This window comes from Mesoplodon densirostris, chromosome 11 (assembly GCF_025265405.1).
Source record: "Mesoplodon densirostris isolate mMesDen1 chromosome 11, mMesDen1 primary haplotype, whole genome shotgun sequence".
Lineage (NCBI taxonomy): Eukaryota > Metazoa > Chordata > Mammalia > Artiodactyla > Ziphiidae > Mesoplodon > Mesoplodon densirostris.
Genome location: NC_082671.1, coordinates 12,893,170 through 12,911,793, shown reverse-complemented (window position 1 = coordinate 12,911,793; position 18,624 = coordinate 12,893,170). Strand labels below are relative to the sequence as shown.

At 34.0% G+C, this 18,624-nt stretch overlaps 1 protein-coding gene across 2 annotated transcripts in view; it reads right to left on the bottom strand.

Moving 5' to 3' along the window:
- ATF7IP (activating transcription factor 7 interacting protein) overlaps nt 1–18,624 on the bottom strand; it is a 114,563-nt gene that overhangs the window by 79,046 nt on the left and 16,893 nt on the right. The window contains exon 1 of one of the 2 annotated variants that reach the window (XM_060112473.1): nt 17,326–17,571. The exons of the other annotated variant lie outside the window; for it this stretch is intronic. Coding sequence (XP_059968456.1) covers nt 17,326–17,342 — 17 coding nt within the window. The 5' untranslated portion in view covers nt 17,343–17,571. Of the gene's footprint in view, nt 1–17,325; nt 17,572–18,624 lie in introns of those variants that run through there. 2 annotated transcript variants of the gene reach the window in all.

Here is an 18,624-nt window from a genome sequence, read left to right as displayed (position 1 = left end):
GTATTTTATAATTCCAGATATGTAAGTCAAATATCCCTTTAGATATACATCTCAGCACTTCATATTTTCTTAGGTATTATTTAAAGCAGTTATAATACTTTTTAGTTTTACTTATACTAGCCAGTTTCATTTCAAGAGAACAGAAAAAGCATGAGGTTTGCAGAATATTATTCAAAGTAAACATTTTATCACACACCAACAGGAATTTTGGGGGGATTGAATAATCAATGGCATCTTAGTGTTAAAAATTAGTACTGCAACTAAAATGCCCTGGACAAGTTTAGATACGTTCCAGAAACATCACCCTCCATCTCTCCATTCTCTTCCCCATCTGTAGACCCTCCCCTCCAACAGCCCACAGGAATTTAAAATGTCAGCTGAGAACCAGATGTTCTTGTGGCCCTAGCCTATGGGTACAGAAGTCTAACTTTAATAACAAATATAACTAAACTAAAAGAAGAAACCTAATCTTCTTTCATATCCCAGAGGAAATTCAAATTCTTCTTTGTACCTATAATTTTTCTCTTCTGTAGCAAAGCAATATTGCTAGTATGTTATCCCTTTGCAGTTCTAACTAAAATTCTATTTACCACAACTTTTTGAGCTGATCTTATCTGCAAATCCGTATCTTTCTTCAGTTAGAATTTAAGAAAAAAAAAGTTATGCTTTTGATAACAAGATCTCTCCTGGGCATACATCTCAGAATGGACCAGCACCCCTCCCGGGAGCAAAAAAAGAAAAATTACGTTCCCAGTCTGAAATCTTTCTGGCAAACAATGCATGAGAATATAATCTACTTGCTTCAGGCAAATGTTCCTAAAAAGCTGAGTTAATACAGGTTGGGCTATCAGAAGCTACTATCAAAAGTTTGTGATGTATTTTAAGAAAATACAGAGTTCCTTTACCCAAAACCAAGGACTATCACTGTTTCCTCTTTCAGAACCTAAAAAAATCTGCAGATCTGACCAAAAAACACTATACTTTGGAAACTCTCTTAGCCTCTCTCCTCTTAACCATCAGACCAAATGAGCTGATGTTTTCCACACATTCTATGAACATACAATTGATAACCACAAGCATACTGAGATCTCATGTTCTTCTACTCTCATCTAAATCTGTTCATATTAGTTGTGCTTGTTACTGAATTCAGTTGTATGTTTCTAATTTAAATTACAGAATACAATTCCACTTCATATAAACTGATGAAACATAAATGCAAAAACAAACAAAAAAAGCTGTTAGATCTGTTATCAGTAAGAGAATAATGCAGAAAAAACACAGATTGGAGATATTTGGGTTAGGCAAATCATTTAAAATCTTTAGGTCTAAAGTTTTCCACCTGGAATAAATGGAAAACAAATTAGAAGACCTGAGAGAATACTTATATTTTGATTCTTAAATAAAATTTTAATAAATTCAACTCTAAAATCCACTGCTCTACTGAGAAATGGCTAAGATAGCTTGGTGTATTCATGCATTTATCAAATGTCTACATGGTCACTATTATAGGACAATTTTTAAGACACTAAAGAAACAATGTGATTAAAAGTATTAAAAATATAGCCAAAATTTAAGTGTTACAACATGTAGATTTTAACATAAATGTGGGGAAAAAATATAGGCAGTAATACTATGTGTGGTAATCTTTCCACATGAATGACCATGAAACTTAGGAGAAGTACTCTATTTTCCATTAACTGCCATCTCTCCAACATAGACTATTTAATCCTAATAATCAAAAAAAGGCTTTCAGATGTGTGATTACAAATAAGACCCCTACAGAGCCCTTACTGTCTTCCTGATAGGGTTAGTACACCCAAGTTTTATGAGCCAGGTTTCTAAAAACTGACTCTGCATGAAGAATAACTCAAATTTAAATGGGAGGGAAAAAAAGAGTATGCCTTTCTTACCAATCTCAATTTCAATTGCACTTCTGCTCATAACCCTATTTATAATTCAGTTAGTTACATCCACAAGACTTCACAAGTAGTTGCTAAGAAACAGTAACATGCTGAGTTCAGGGCTACTGGAAATCTGGCTGTCTGCCACATTAAAATATTTAGCTGAGCCTAGAGCCTCCAGAATTTAAAAAAGAAGAAAGGAAAGAAAGGGAAAGAAAAGGGGATGGGGGATAAAAAAAAAAAAAAAGCCCAAAGAAATACAATGATAAATGCAACATGCCACCAAGCTCTTTTCAAGGGTTCACAAATTCAGAATCAAAGACCTTATTTTGGTATTTTCAAATATTTGTTATATTTCTCTAGGAAATTTTTTATCATCTTTTAAATGTTAGAATAAAGAGTCTGAAGCTATTCTACTGGAGAACAGAAGACATGTGATTAGCCACGTCACTGTTAATGGCATAACAACTGACTCAATAATATACTGTGCAAAGAATAGCCCCAGTCTGTAGGAAAATGACTGGGACTTCCTACGCTAGATCTTGAAGGCCCAGAGACAAAAAACTATACATTCTCATCAAAGTACTCTATCCCTGTAGGCCTGGTAAAATACTAAATTAGAAATTTTCTACCCCAAACTGCACTGTTTATCCATTTTAAACACCTCTAATAATTAAAAAATTAAGCATATTCAGAAATGTATTAACAACCTAAAAAATAAGTGTCATTTTTCAACAGAACCTGAAAAGGCATTGAATATGTTTCAAGACTCATTTACTGATAAAAATGAAAATTAAGAACATAAAGATTGCTCCTTTAGCTGATAGTGGCTACTTCAAACCAACAGGAAACTTCACATTTAGTAGTAAAACACCATAGGCATTTCCACTAAAGGCAAAAACAAAAGTGTAATACTATATTCACACATTTATTGTTCTAGAAATCCTGACCAAAGCAGTAAGAGCTCAAACAAAAAACATATAAAGAAGAAAACATTTAATTCAGGACAGCAAGAAAAAAAAGGTATCTAGAAACATTAGCATATAAGAAAAAGACTCACGAAGCTATGAAAATATGTGAAATATTAGAACTATGTTGGGTATATGACTCAATGTAGAAAAATATCAAAGGCACAGAAAAGTACTACAAGTAACCACACGTTTTGAGAAATACGTGAAAGATAAAAAACATAGTGGGGTTGCACTCCAGCCCTTCCCAGCTGGACCTTCCTTCCCTCCTCCGCTCGCCCTGTCTTCTGTGAGTGCTGATCTGCTGATCTTCAGATCTTCAGATCTTCCATGCACACCGGACGCTGCACTCAGTCAGGGTGCCTCGCACGTGCTGGCGGGCAGCAGGCAGCCAGCTCCGGGCTGCACCACCGAACAGGCGGGGCTCACGGCCCAGGGTTGGGAGGCGGACCTACTGCGCAGCCGCAGTGGCAGAGGAGCTGCTCCCAGTTAAAAAAAAAAAAAAAAAAGCATAGTGATATAGAATTAGTTCCCAGAATAAAAAAGAACATCTATTAGTGAATAAAAAGGACAAAAAATTCAAAAGAAAAGTAAAAAAAGAATCAAACAAGTAACTCATTAAAAAAAAGTTAGAAAAAATGTTCAACTTCAAAATAATCAGGGAAAGACAAAACAAAGAGAAAATACATTTTTTTTTTCATCAGATTGGCAACTACTTATTGTTAGCAATAATGTACAGCAATGAGTAGCATCATACACTGCTGGTAGAAGACTTCACTGTCATAACTATTTTCAGGGGCAAATAAGCAGGAACTGTGCATCACTTTGACACACCAAAGACACTTTGAGATGTATCTTAAATACATAAATGTTTTAAAAAGGTAATGTATCAGGATACCTACTTCTGCACTGTACTAGCAAACAATCAAATTTAACAGCCATCACTAATAGTTAAAAAAAAAAAAACTTCAGCATCCACAGTAAAGAATAAAGAACATTAAGAAAAGTAAAGAATGTGGTAGATCTCTTTTAAAGGCATGAATATTAAGTGTACAAGCAGCTACAGAATTCACAGTACTTAACAGTACAAACACTGAAGCCAGACATACCTCTGAATACTGGTATGATCACTTCCTTGTTAAGTTACCTGTCCAAGATACTTATTCTCTCCTTGCCTCAGTACCCTCATCTACGAAATTGAGACTATTATAATGCCTGTCCTCATAAAAATGTTATGGGGATTAAATGAGAACGTAAGTAGAAAGTTCTCAGACATATAAGTAGTCAATAAGTGTTTCCAGTTTTTATGCAATTATGTTTTAAAATGCAAAATAATATATTTCTAAACATTTATATATCTCAATATATAATCTCTGAAATATCTCAAGTGATATTTCAAAGTCTGGAAGGATAAATGCCAAACTAGTTACAGCAGTTGACTTAGGGAGAAGACAGTAAAATATATAGACTTTCACTTAGACTTGCTACATCAGTTTCAATTTTAAAATGAAAACACATTCATGTGATTTTTATCTTAACAGTTAAGGTCATTCCACTTCCCCCAATCTCTTTCATGCTAATGCTAAACCAGGGCAGCAGTGACATTTATGAATGTGGAGAGGGTAGTGACCCACACAAACACTAAGCTCCAGAAGAGACAGGGAAGGAAGGCTACCATTCAAAACACAAATTCCCAGCATATGCCATGAGCAGCAAGTACCACCTCCTTCACAATCACTCGAGTCAGCATCTACCCAACATAAAATAGGAAAACTCAAACACAAAAATGAGTAAAATCAATTGAAAATTCGGGGTGGGGGGTGGGTAGGGATTATACAAAGGAAAACAGAAAGAAAGGAGGCATAGGGGATACACCCAGAAGCAACAACTTTCACCAAAGAGGAGTTATAGAAAAAAAGAACTGAGAAAAAAAGGAGAGAAGAAAAAAATTCACAGACCCCGCCCCAAAAAAAGTTTTCCATAGAAAAGGCCTACTAATTACAAAAACAGACTAAATTAAAATAAGAAAAAAAAAGTTTTTAACACTTAGACATACTGTGTTAAGATTTCAGAAAACCAATATGAGTAAATACTAATATCTTAGAGAGAGTTTTTTAAAAACTCATTTTTAACTACAAAGGAATAAGAATTAAACTGACATCAGACTTGTCATCAGCAATACTGAATGCTAAAATAAACCACAATATCCTCAAAGTTCAGGGGAAAAGTTATTTTTAGCCTAGAATCCTATTGCCAGAAAATCAACAAGGATAGAAAAACTAAAGGTATTACTTCTGAGCAAAGACTAAGGAAACAGATTATTGCTAACATAATTATATAAAGATATACTACAGACACAAGACAGCAAAAGGCCCTAGGAAGAAACTCAGGTAAGGGAAACAGCAATGCTCCATAAAACAAGTAAAACTCATGGGCAGACTGAAATAACTGAGGACCCACCATCTTTAAAACAAATATTCTGGAATCAAAATCCAAGATAATTACAAAATGGGAGTTAATGGACTTAGAGATTGTGGAATATGGCACAAAAATAAAAAAAAAAAACTATCATCTAAAAATAACTTAGGTTTCAAGCTGGGTAAAATATAAATATCATCAAATATGTGCTATAAAAAAGAGACATACCTTAAAATAGCATAAAAGGTTGAGAACTAAGAAGTGAAAAATGATACATGAGGCAAATGCTAACCAAAAATACAAAAAAAAAAAGTTAAGTATACATATAAAGCCTATATGTAACATATTAAAAAAAAAATTCAAATTGAAAATCAAGTAATGGGACAAAAAAGATATTTCTAATTAATAAACGGTACAATCCACTAGAAACATTATCTTTGATGTATCTAAATAATATCGCTTCAAATCACATAAAGAAAAAACACGTTTTTAAAAATTCAGGAAAAGACTAATAAATCCACAAAGACACATCTTTTTCTAAAATCTACAGATAAAAACAGAAGTAATATAAAAAAATGCATTTCTCAATTAACATGCTAGAAAAACAGAAAAATAAATAGAATTGTATATCCAAAAAACCCAGAATACGAATTTTTTATGAACAAAAACAACATACATTAATATTGACTGTGCATGTGGTGACAAGGAAATCATAAATTCCAAGACCACCCTCCCCAAAAAATTCCCACAAGGCCACATTCTCTGGCCATAACATAATACATTTAGATAAACAATAATGAAATGAGAGGGAAAGTTATCTCCTTATAAATTAAAAAAAAAAACGAAGAAAAACAAAACAACTTTGGATTAAGGAGGAAATCAGTGGTAAAAATAATAAAAATGACAAAGTATTAACAAAATACAACCCAGGGAATTCAACTAAAATGATACTCTGGAGAAAACCTTAAATGCATGTATTAATAAAAAAGCACAAATTCAAAAATGCTTGTAAAAGTTATAAACCCAAAGCAAGTAATTACAATAAAAATGGAAAATTATCATGGGGAACTCAATAAAACAGCAAGCAATCAATGAAACCAAAATCCAGTTCTTTGAAAAGACTACTAAAAGGGGAAAAATATAGCAAGGAGAATCTAAAGAAAGCATAATAAACAATACTAGAAATCATGAAGAAAATATAACTACAAATATAAGGTAATACTCTTGGTTCAAATATTTAAGTATATTAAATGTTATCAATGGAATACATGAAAAAGACTGAGGGATTTTAACTTACCACAAACTCAGTAAAATTCAACAGTGGGAGGTGGCTGCCAAAAATGTCAATGCAAAGTTAAACTGCAGAACAGAAGTACACAATCAGAGGAAAGGGACATTTTTTAGTAATATATTTACTTATGAGCATCACAGACAAAGAGAGACTTTTAAGAACAGCAGGATAAACAAGAGGATGACCAGGCTAAAGAAGGACCTAGAACAATGTAGTGCATGAGGAAACGTTGGACAACAGAGGACATTTAGCCTAGAAAACACAAGGGAATTTTAATGGCTTTCTTTAAATAGTGCAGATCTGTCATGTAAAAAAGATAGATACACAGAGAAAAAGATAAACACAAGGTAGAGGGCAGGAACAAAACAATGAAAGGCCAATTTTGTCTCAAAATCTGCAAATGTTAATTTTTTTCAGATGTCCAACCAAAGAAGGAACTGCCTTAAGAAATTAGAGCCTCTCTCTTCTGTCATTAGAAAGATTGACGCAGAAACTAGATAATTACCTGTCATAAATACCAAACAGTAGACACCCATGCAAAGTGTGATGTTAGAACTCCTAGATCACTTAGGTCCATTTCACTTTGAAGATTTCATAAGTCTACACTGCTTGCTAAATAAAGTTTGTTGCCTAAGAGGAACACAAAAACTAAAAATTCAAATTTTATCCCCCAGATTTTTGGATCACGCACACTCAACCTCAGCAGTCTCAAAGATTACACATCTTTATGCTCATGGCCGTTATTTTTTTGTCTTACCTGCTTCCTTTTAGGTTTATTTCGCTATAGACGGAATACTCCTCTGTCTTACTTTCCATCATCTTTCTCTTCCATGACCCCCAACTCTAATACCAATCGATAAATTCCTCTGTTTTTTGGTCTAACAACTCCTTGCCTCTTTACTTATAGATACAAACCAGTCAGTCTATTTCCACCGTCTTCCCAGCCCAATATTCTCCCAAACAATGGCTCAAGAAAAGTCTGAAAATATTTCCCAACCATGCTCTCCACACCAGGAGAACACATCCAACCTCATTCTTCCATCCAACCTCAAGCACATTAATCAAAATTGATATATTTCTACTATCAGCATTTCTCCAATCCTAGTGAATTTGTTTACTTAGAGGAAATACACCCACAAACATACATTTTTATACTTCAACAGAACATACATTAAAACAATCATTTTAAAAATCCCAAGCAATATTGTCAAAAGGCAACAGGAAATAGTTCATGTCCCTGAAACATGAGTGTGCCTTCTATCGCAGCTGGCCTCTAGTTTTTTTTAAGTACTCAACTACACAGTAGTAACAAATGACGAGCTACCTTTCAGAATCTAGAGAACTGAAGTCCCACCTAAAACTAACACTTTCAGTTCGCAGAAAGAACCTGCTATTTAACTCCCAGAGAAGAAGGCAAAGGCAGAGAACTGCCTAATCTAATTCATTTCCTCCACTTCTCTAAACTAGCCTCTCTAAACTACCACTAGAGTGGTAGCCTCTAAACTACCATCCTTCATTTCATCCAACTTCCTCACCTCCCCACTCTCATCCCCCTAAAATTATTATTAGATCAATCAGTAATATTTTATCATTGGCCATACTGATATCAGTATGCATTTCTTTATAAACATAAATCTTCATATCTTTACAGTATTGATTATATATTCTTTATTTTATATAGTTCTTTATTTTTATTTCAATGAGATTTTTTTGTATGCAATTTTTCAGACATACAAAAAAAGAATAATATAACAAATGCCTGTGTATCTTTCACCTACCTTAAGAAATAAAATATTAGATTCAATGGAATTTCTAATTAATACACTCATGTTAGTTTTAAATTCTTAAATTCACTTTGTAAAATGGTGATACATTTAAATATGTGGAAATGGAAATGATGAGGGTGGTAGGGAAAACTTGACCATGTTTTATATATATATATATATATATATATATATATATATATATGTATAAATATACATTATCTAATGTATGCCAATGAGCCCCTTGTAAAAACATAAGCATTCTGATTTTGATGAAGTCAAAGGGGTACATTTAAACTAAAACTTTACAGTTTAGTAAGGTTACAAAATGTCATCGCTCCGTATGTACCAGTTGGTGTCACTACAACGGAGAACACAGTAACACGAGTATAATGAAGAGAGACCTAAAACTGATTTCTATGTAATGTGAATATACTGTATGCATGAGTAATGTTCACATGACACCCACTGTTAATTTCAATTCGAACCTGAGGAAAATTAGAGAAGGTGAAAAGAATATTTTTTAAACAATCAAATCCAAATATGACATTCAGAATCACCTGAAAATTAACATTAAACAATCTAGTAATCCTGGTATTACTAAAACTAAAACAAACAAAGAAAAACTTCCCAAAGGTGAGAGACAGATGTAAGGCCTGAGGAAGGAGGGGAGGCAGAAGGGTTATCACAGAAAAAGGACCTGAATCTCTTACCTGTGGGCAGCTTGATACTGTGAAAAAGACTTCCTCTTCTGTTAATCACTGCTACTCAGTTCATCTGTATAAGCATTAAAAGCTAATGCAGATTTCTAGATCAGCCTTTTTGAGCTTGAATTCCTCGTTTGGTACATATTCATTTAAAAAAATAATAATAATAGGAATACAGTAGATTGGCTACATATTAAAATTCCTTTCAAACAGTGGTTCACATCTGTTGTGTAGTTTGTGCAGCAAACATCCCATCAGCCACAAAAGCCAGAAGACATCAGACAGCATGTCAATGAAGCTCACAGAACACTCAACATACATCTTCCAAAGGACTGTTGCAAGTGAAGATGCCTAGAATCAGAATTCTTTTGTATGGCTTTCTATGCTGCCAACTATTAGGTCTGCAGCAACTGTGTGCAGTTAGGTACCTCCCACATATTACCCAATAGTATCAATAGGCATGAATCTATAAAAGCAGAATAGAAACTTAAAAGGCTTATAGCTTCTTACTATTCCACATATTCACTGGCAATTGTTCAGGTCTCAGTATTCCTATTCTAATGCATCAACTCTGTTCTTTCAGTCCAAAAGGCTGCATTCTTATACATTCCAAACAGAAAATCCATGACACATATTATTTGCTGCCCTGGTACAGCCAGACTGCAGTTACAGCTAGCTGGCGCCAGAAAGAACAATTTACATAAAGCAGTCCTCATTTCATGACCAAACTAAAGAAGAATACTGCTGAGTAAACCCTCCCCCCATTCGTTCCCCTGACTGGTTCTAGAATATATCTAGTTATCTATTTACTAATATGATTAAAATCCAGGTAATAAGAAAAAATCAACTTGTAGTTCTTATATAACTGAAATCCCACCTCCACCCCACCAAAAATATTTTTAACCCCCAGAGATATTCAAAAGCCTTAGTTTATTTGTGGCATGGGCCAATATAATTACATAAATCCAATGACCACTATTTTTAACAATCATTAAAAATATAAACTATAATTCATATTAGCTAAAAGCTGTCCTCATTCTACTCTACAGCTGCCTTTCAAATTTAACTAATCACTTAAATAGTAAATGATCATTAAATAGATGTGTTCTTAGAACCAAATTGCTTTATGTTTCACCAAACATAACAAGACAATACATCTTCAGGTATCACTTTGTGATGTTTAAATAATTCAACATATTTACCACTAGTTAATACTACTAAAGCATGCACTGAATATCAGAACTCAGGCATGTTATATTACAAATATCTACACAAGAACATATTTTGTGTGGCATATTCTTTTTTGAACCTAAATCATTTGTGTATTGTTTTAACTGGCCAGATCTGACTGGGCAAGAGTTGAATCATTATCTATGAAAGTCCTCTGTTTAAAATTTTTTTTATAGTTACTTTATGACCTACTAATAAATAGTTCTATACCTCCACTTCTATATTTCCACTACTTTATTGAGTTTAAATATATTAAATTTCACTTTCAAATAATAAATGCGAAACTAGTTTAGTGCCACATCTAAAATGGTAATAAAATGAAAAGTATTTAATACGCTAACTAGGGGTTATCCAAAATATGTTCCTTATTTTTTAATTTTATTTTCAGCTGTCTTAAAACATAGGTCTTAAATTATCCCTATTACACAATAAGGATAATAAGGCCCTAAATAGTAGGGGAATGATAAAGTTACATATCAACAGGAATTGGCAGACTTCTAATATGTGGATAATCCTAAATGTTACCCACATTATCTTTGATAAGCAGTAGTAGATTTCCTCAAACAACTATACTCTCTTCTTAGGATCTGTGCCCCACCAACAGCAGATGACGGGACAGAGATGAATGCATAATAAGATGGTGTAACTTCATATAGTAGACCCTGTATAAGCAACACTTTGTGGGAGGAAAGGTCTTATACCGAAACAACAATTGATCATAAAATCTCAGAGTTGGAAATCACCTAAGTATTGTATTCCTTCCATTTTTAATTTTGCTTCCTTCTTCTCTCTTTCTACTTCATACACTATTTGAATAAAAGTACTTTAAAAGCAAAGGACCTAAAATCCTTTGCTCCATCAGAAAATATGTTAATAACAAGTATTTAGATACTGTTTTTGAAAGTCAAATAAGTTACACAATCCCCTCACAATGAATTAATCATAAGAAGCTCAAATTCTCTACAGCCTGCTTAAGTGCCAACAATGGAAGTTACCAACTAGCTGAGTGTTTCTCAAACTAACAATGGTAAAGACCCAATGTTTTATTTCCAATCCATTACATACCAATATTCTTGTAAAATACAATGAAAATGAATTATTTGGAAAAAAAGGCATATAAATTAAGCCTTTTTCTTATTTGATCTGATATAAAGTTATTTTATTAGACTGATGTAAAATTTCTAGACACTTTTTTTTTTCTAGACACTCTTAATTTCAGTTATCTAATGGAGAACCAGGAACAGATGAACTGATGAGAACTGACCTTGAACTGATCCACAGAACACATTCAGAATAGGGCTCACCTAGGCACTACTTATCCCATCCTACCCCCGGCATTCTCAATCTCTCAGCATTTTAAGCATCTCGTATTTACTTCTCTCTTCCTTTTTTCCCTGCCCCAATGTAAATTCCTTGAGGGCAAGGGATATTGTGTGCCTGCCATCAAAACAGTGCCTGGCAAATAACAGGGGCATAATAAATATTTGTTAAATTTGTTGAATCAATTGATCAATTCACAGTCCATTTTTGTTCTCACTCTATCATGCTGCCCTAGCACAAATAAGAATTCTTGTTTTGTCCCCTTTAGGTTCTTTAAAGTCTTCAATTTGAGATTTAAACACCTTGCTCTCGGGCATTTTTACTGTATTATCAGCCAGGTCCCTAACAATCCCCTCTTCCCTAAAGATCCTTTTCTAAAGTATCCAGTACCCCAGATTTCCCCCCAATTTCATAATGATTGAAAAAAGAAACAGAGATAAAAAAAAAATCTGTGCTGGAGGAAACCTTGTGAGGAAAAAATAACCAATCTTACTCACACTTAATTTGTATCACACATACACTAGGTACTTTGTTATGCCCATTTAAATCCCAGTATCAACTCTGTATGGTACTTTATCCCCATTTTAAAGATAAGAAAACTAAAGTTCTGAAAATAAGCAACTAGCCTCATCCCATAAAAAATAATGCATAAGACCTATTGAGCACTTACTATAAATAGCCATTATACTTTGAGCACTATTATACACTTTTCATATAAACTTCTAACTAGTGAGTGGAAGAACATGAATTCACCTTGACTCCAAAGTTTGTCTTCTTCCCTGTAGTCTAACCACCTCCCTTGTTTAATGGTCACAGAATGGCATTAAGAGCTTAAATAATTTATCCAAACTATACAACTACTCACTAGCAGCACCAGAATTATCATTTCCTGACTTCTATACTAATACTTTTCACTTTGCATGCCATGATACTTGTATGTCAGCAAAAGAAACACCAGTCAGATGACTCCACTGGGCAGCAGTGCCTGGTTTACTTCAGCAGGGAAGGTAGAAGCCCTCAGGAAGATGCAGAAGCAACTCTTTTCTCTGGTGTTAAACTCCCTCCTTCATTAAACTCAAAGATTCATTGAGTCAATAAGCACTATTTTCATCATTTCCATATTCACACATTAATGTCCAATAACAGACTGTTACAAATTACTAATGAGAACACTTAGTCAAAGTTCTAACCTGAGCAATTTATTAGAAATCCCTTCTTTGAATAAACTTTAAGCTTTCTCCCAAATCACTTTCTCTTTCGGGAGTGTAAGAAGTGGAAAACAGGGAAGCCCATCAGTGTTTCCTGTGCAAGTTAACTGGTTTTTCAATCTTCGCTAAAGCTTTCTCTCTAATTTGAAAGCCATTTTCCAAAAATGAGTAAATTTCTTTTAGCACTTCCCTAGAGTTACCTATGTCATGGTATTACATGAATGCTAAGAAGCTGGCTTTTACTCTGGAAAATGTGGAATTCAAATTTAAATCAGATCATTATTATACACCGCCAACGTTTCACGGATCATCAAGGTAGTCTTCACATAGTTGAGATGGTCAATGTTTTGTAAACAGAAGTGAAATTTTAACAAAACTAACAGTCTCTGAAATTATCTAGTCTAGTGCAGTTAAGAACACTTTCTTTTAGGAACTTACTCATTTTAAGTGCTAAAATTTCTTAGCTCAATCAATTTAGGCAAAAATCTTTTATAAAGTTCATTTCATTTACCTGTTCAGGAAACTGCACATCTTGAATATAATTTAACATTTTTTTATTCAATATCATCATTAAGAACATCAAGTCAATAAATAGTGATGTCTTTAATAGTTATAACGTGTAAAGAAAAGAGAATTTATTATCACATTAAAAGACCTCAAGGAACTTGTATGTTTCTAGTTTGTATTTTTTTAATCGCCTCACTTTCAACCAATTGTCAGTTTTTCCTGATGTCACTGGATCTCCTTCAGTCAGCCACCAATGGTACTCTAATATAAAAATCAGGACAAGAAAAACGTTAGCAATGTGCCATATCTTCTAAAGAGTAAGCTGACTTTACATATGCTATCTCTCCTACCAAGTGAAGTAGGTTAGATTTTACTTATGTTTACTTTCTTCTGGATGAGAAGCTGTATTTTAGACATTAAAGGTTGCCAACAATCTGTCAAGTAAGTAGGGTAGGGATTTAAAAGGAACAGCTCTCAGGGGCCCAGAAGGTAATGTGAATCAATGAAGAGGACCAGCTGTGTGGAGTAGGCCCTATCTGAAGGAGACAGTAGCTACTCAACTGTAGGTTATTTTTCTCAAGAAAAAATACATTTCTAGCACTGCCCAATATTCTATTTTCTGAAAGATGAGACATGCAGATTTTTGTGTAAAATCTGACAACTTTAAATGTTAACTAGAGAAATGCGTCAGTGGTTAAAGGACCAAAGAAGTCTGCTGGCTGCCAGTTTGTGGCCACTGAAAGAGAACTATACTGTAAAGATTCTCATTTGTACTGAAACATATAAAACTCTAGGCCCTGAATTCACATCATCTCTTTAGAGAAGTTATTTTCTCACTGCATATTTGGACTACTCAGCCAGACTAGAACTGAAACATTTCTCCTACTCTGATTCTGTAATGACAACATTCTATATTGGCTTTACTTAATATACACATCTGCCACTACCCACATACAGCAAAGGATGGCTAATTTATTTAACAGAGTAGAACCCAGGAGTGCAAACATGAATATATCAATTACCAAGTGGATGCTTGGTAATTACTTCTTGCTTCTAAGCAGCTCTGCTTCTTGCTACTTCTTGCTTCTGAGCATGAGTTCTATGAGAAATTTCCCATTCTTTCTGAACATACCATATTCCCTGATCCAATCACATTTGATAAAGTGTATGACATCTGAGAAGCAAAGAAACTGAAGAGCATTCAAATACTACTGGAAAATTAACGTGCCAGATATTTGTAGAGTATTTCCTGGTACTATTCAGAAACATTATATAAACTAATCTTCAACATATCCTTGCCAAATAGGATTTTTTTTCCTCCATTTTGTACATAAGGAAATGAGAGTCAGAAAATGGAATGAGTTGGCCGATATAAGAAAAGGGTAGCAAAACTGGAATTCAAATTTTGATTTGAACTCTTGGTCAGTGTTCTTTCCACTACCTCAACATTTCTCTTAAAGGTTTATGCTAGTGAAATGGCTTGTGAAAAAGGGTAAACAAATGGGGAGGACAAGAAGTGACAAAATAATAACATAACACCTCAATTACCCAGCACCCAGATTTATTATGCCCTCAATTATTCAGCGTAATAGCTAATCTAGAATTCAGCATAGAAAATTTGAAAACTGTCACCAACCCCAAAAGTAATAATCCCAGTGAGGTCTAGTTTATGTTTATAGTTGCAAAAATGCAACATGGCACTGAAAGAATTAGCAATAACATCCTGAGTAACCACAGAGTGTTGGTGTTTCCCCATGTATAAGTAATAATCAGTGGATTCATCTTGTGGAGGGGGGGTGGGTGTAAATATTACAGTCCATGATAGAAGGCAAGAAGAATGGATCATTAAAATTTCCCTGAGGTCCTACTCTGAAGGTTAACATAAACTGATCAATAATTTCAACCTGGCCAGTTTCTCTCCAGCAATGAAGAATATCAAACCAAGTATCTGGTTTACATGGTATGCAATTTTTGAAATCCAGTGAGCTGTTCATACTATGAGAGGCAAAAAAAATAATAGTGATTAGAGTCACAGCACATTCACTTTCCTATGTCATACTCACTCTAGGGCACAACCTTACTGAAGTGAAATGCATGATGGATAGAACCTCTCACATATATTGGATTTGTCACACATATTGGATTTGTTATTCTTTTTCCCTTTCAGGAGCAAGCTCCTATATACATTTACATAAAGAAATGTTCAGATTATGAGGATCCATTATATCACACAAAATAGTCCTAACAATGTTACAAAGTAATAATAAGTTAATGGAAGTAAAAGAAGCATACTACAGCTGTTGATAAAACTGAGCTAATTATTCCAAAAACATTTTAGGCCACCGAACAAATAAATACTGATTAACTTAGGAAAAACAATAATGTTGCTTAAAATAATTTTAAATAAGAACAAGTAAAAACACAATTTCAGGGCAAGGCAGCAATTTTAAGCTGTTAAATCATGTAAATACAGAACTTATATACTACCTTCATGAAAATTTGTAAGTCAAAAAAGAACATGAGGAATATATGTTCTAGAATACTTCTCAAACTGAATTCCATAGTCCCTTAGCGCCTGGATGTCTACAATTAAGTGACCTAGATCCTGACACTAATAATAAGATCATAATTGTCATACATGATCTGCTTTCAAACCTTTATTTTCATCATAACAGCCTAACTGTTCACATTTTATTAAGAAAATTAATAGTAAATGTTATAAATTTACATTATAAAATAATTACACAATAATAAAATACCATACATATATCCCTTTAATATACTGGGGTCCTTCATAAGAATTTAAGGTGCAAAAAGTTGCTGTCTTTTAAAAGTTTCTGTATTTAGAAAGATCAAAACTTACTGTTCTATGTCATATTAGTCAGGGATATATTCATAATACTCTATTGACAAAGCTAGAGGAATGCACAATACCATTTAGAAAAAATTTTATTAAGTACTGCGATTCAAACATCAGTGCTTTAATTATAACTAACTGTTCTGCTATCTGAAATAATATGTGAATAAAAATTTCATTCTCCTACTTTCTGGGTCACTATGGACTTACAATATCTCAATAAACTTTTCTATTGATACTTCAGAACAATGTTAAGAAAGCTTTTTGAAAATTTTGAAACTAAATTTACAAAATTATTGAGTCATTACTTTTAAATATATCACAGATTTTAACTAAGATAAGGTGGACATCAACAGTTAATATCACTTAACTAAAAAACCGAGATTTACTTCAGCCCTGTTGTATAAGCATACGTTAGATACAAAGAAAAAGGGTATCCAGACCTAGAAGATGTGAACTATTTCTAAATTCAGAATCTGAATCTGACTGCCAATTTAACCAAAAAATAATTAGGATGAAAAGTTAGCCCCATCAAAAATGTGAAAGAATTGGATGGCTAGGAAGAGGCAGCATAATGAGAAAGAACTGAAACCCATAGTGAAAAAAAAAAAACAATCTAACAGTGTTAAAAATCTGTTTATTTTTGTAACCGTGATTTACATCCAGAGAATTAACATTCTTCCCAAAAAGCTACCAAACAATACCTCCAAAACACACACACACACACACACACATACACACACACACAAACCCAGAAAAATCACAATCTTCATGCAAAACACGGCTTACTTATGGCTTCTTTTAAAAAAATCTATGAGATAATATATTGTTTTTAATTTCTACAAATAAATATCAAGCAAACTAAAATATCCAACATAAAAGGAACATTAAGTTAATCAGGGCCAGAAAAGCACTACTGTGGTGATCAATTGTTCTGGCAATGTCAGCACATAAGACGGTGAGAAATTACAGGAATTTAACCTTTGACCTCACCATCCTATGTACTGTTTCCATAACAGAGGCTTCAATGTTCTATCAGCAAACATTTCAACTTCTTAGCCAGCAAGCTCTAAGCTCGCCTTCCTATATAAACTTAGTAAAATTCAAATGTTTTTAATTAAAATGTTCAGAGATAAAGAGTAATGTGGTTCTTACCTCTGGTCCTGATGCATGTGACAAGTCTCCTCAGTGGCATAGTGGCTGCCTAAGCAGCTACAAAGACTAGGTTAGCAGCCATTTTGAAACAGCTGCACTGTCTCAGTTGCACTAAAGTGTAATTAAGATGGCTCCAGTGTGCACTCAAGAACTCACACAGTGGAAACTCAGCTATGTATCAAACAAAGCCCCTCCCACTTTGTCAGCCTGCAGGAAACTGAACACTGACAACAGCTAATGCATATACTGCAACAAACAATGCAGCTACTCACAACACAGCAAACAGAGAAGGCAGCAAGCCAGTTTTGTAACATAATGCCTGTGAATCCCGACTTGCAATACAGAGTTTGGGCACATCCTGATCCCAGACAGCTTGAAGTCCATGCCACATATTAGCAGTTACAGAGATAGAGCCAAATCACACACAGCAAACATCAGGGAATTTGCTTGAAAGAAAGCCTCCATTTCAGTCCAGAAAAAAAAAAAAAAGTCAAACTATGCTCAAGGTCCTTTTTTTTTTTACTCTTTTATAGTACTTTTTACATGAAAAGAGTGCCAATTTTTATAATTTCTAGAAAGTTAAGTTGTTTAAATCCTGATAATCAATTTCCATTTATAGAAGGCTAATTAAAGGTTTTTCCCACAGAATCTAAGCCCCAAAGTGCTCAAATCTAGCCGAATGGTTAAAGCTTGCAATCAAATTATTGAATCTTGACAATTATTTTAAATAACTGCTGGGGAGGACTAGAGACATTAGCGCTACAGTGGCAACAAAGCTTATTTTGAGTCATCTGCCATAAAGATAAAAACAATTTCTTCTCTTCTGTAGTCCAGATGGTCACAAAGACATCTCCAGGTGAGTGGTTGGTCCCAGGGCAAATTAAATTTCATGCCATGGCTCAGACCTCCCAACATTCTGACATGGGTGAAAAGCAAATAAAATAAAGAATGTAGACACCCCCGGGGAAAAAAACAAATAGGAAGAACAGAAGGGTAAAATTCAGTCTGAAAGTGGGTGTATTAAGAAGACAAATTTGTTTTAACAGTAACCAACCATCAAGAGAAGGACAAAAGCACAGAAAGAACCTGTTTGCTTGATAGCTCATATCAGCTAGGAAATCCATCTTTTCCTTTTGTCTTACTTGGTTTACCATCCTAAAATTTAGCTGCCTTGTGCTATTTTGTCTCTATCCACCACTAGATGTAGGTATTTATTAAAACACGTTAAGGGTGTAAGGGGGTGGTAGGGGTATAGCAAAAAGGAGATTGGCCCCATAAATTGATGATCGTTCAAGCTGA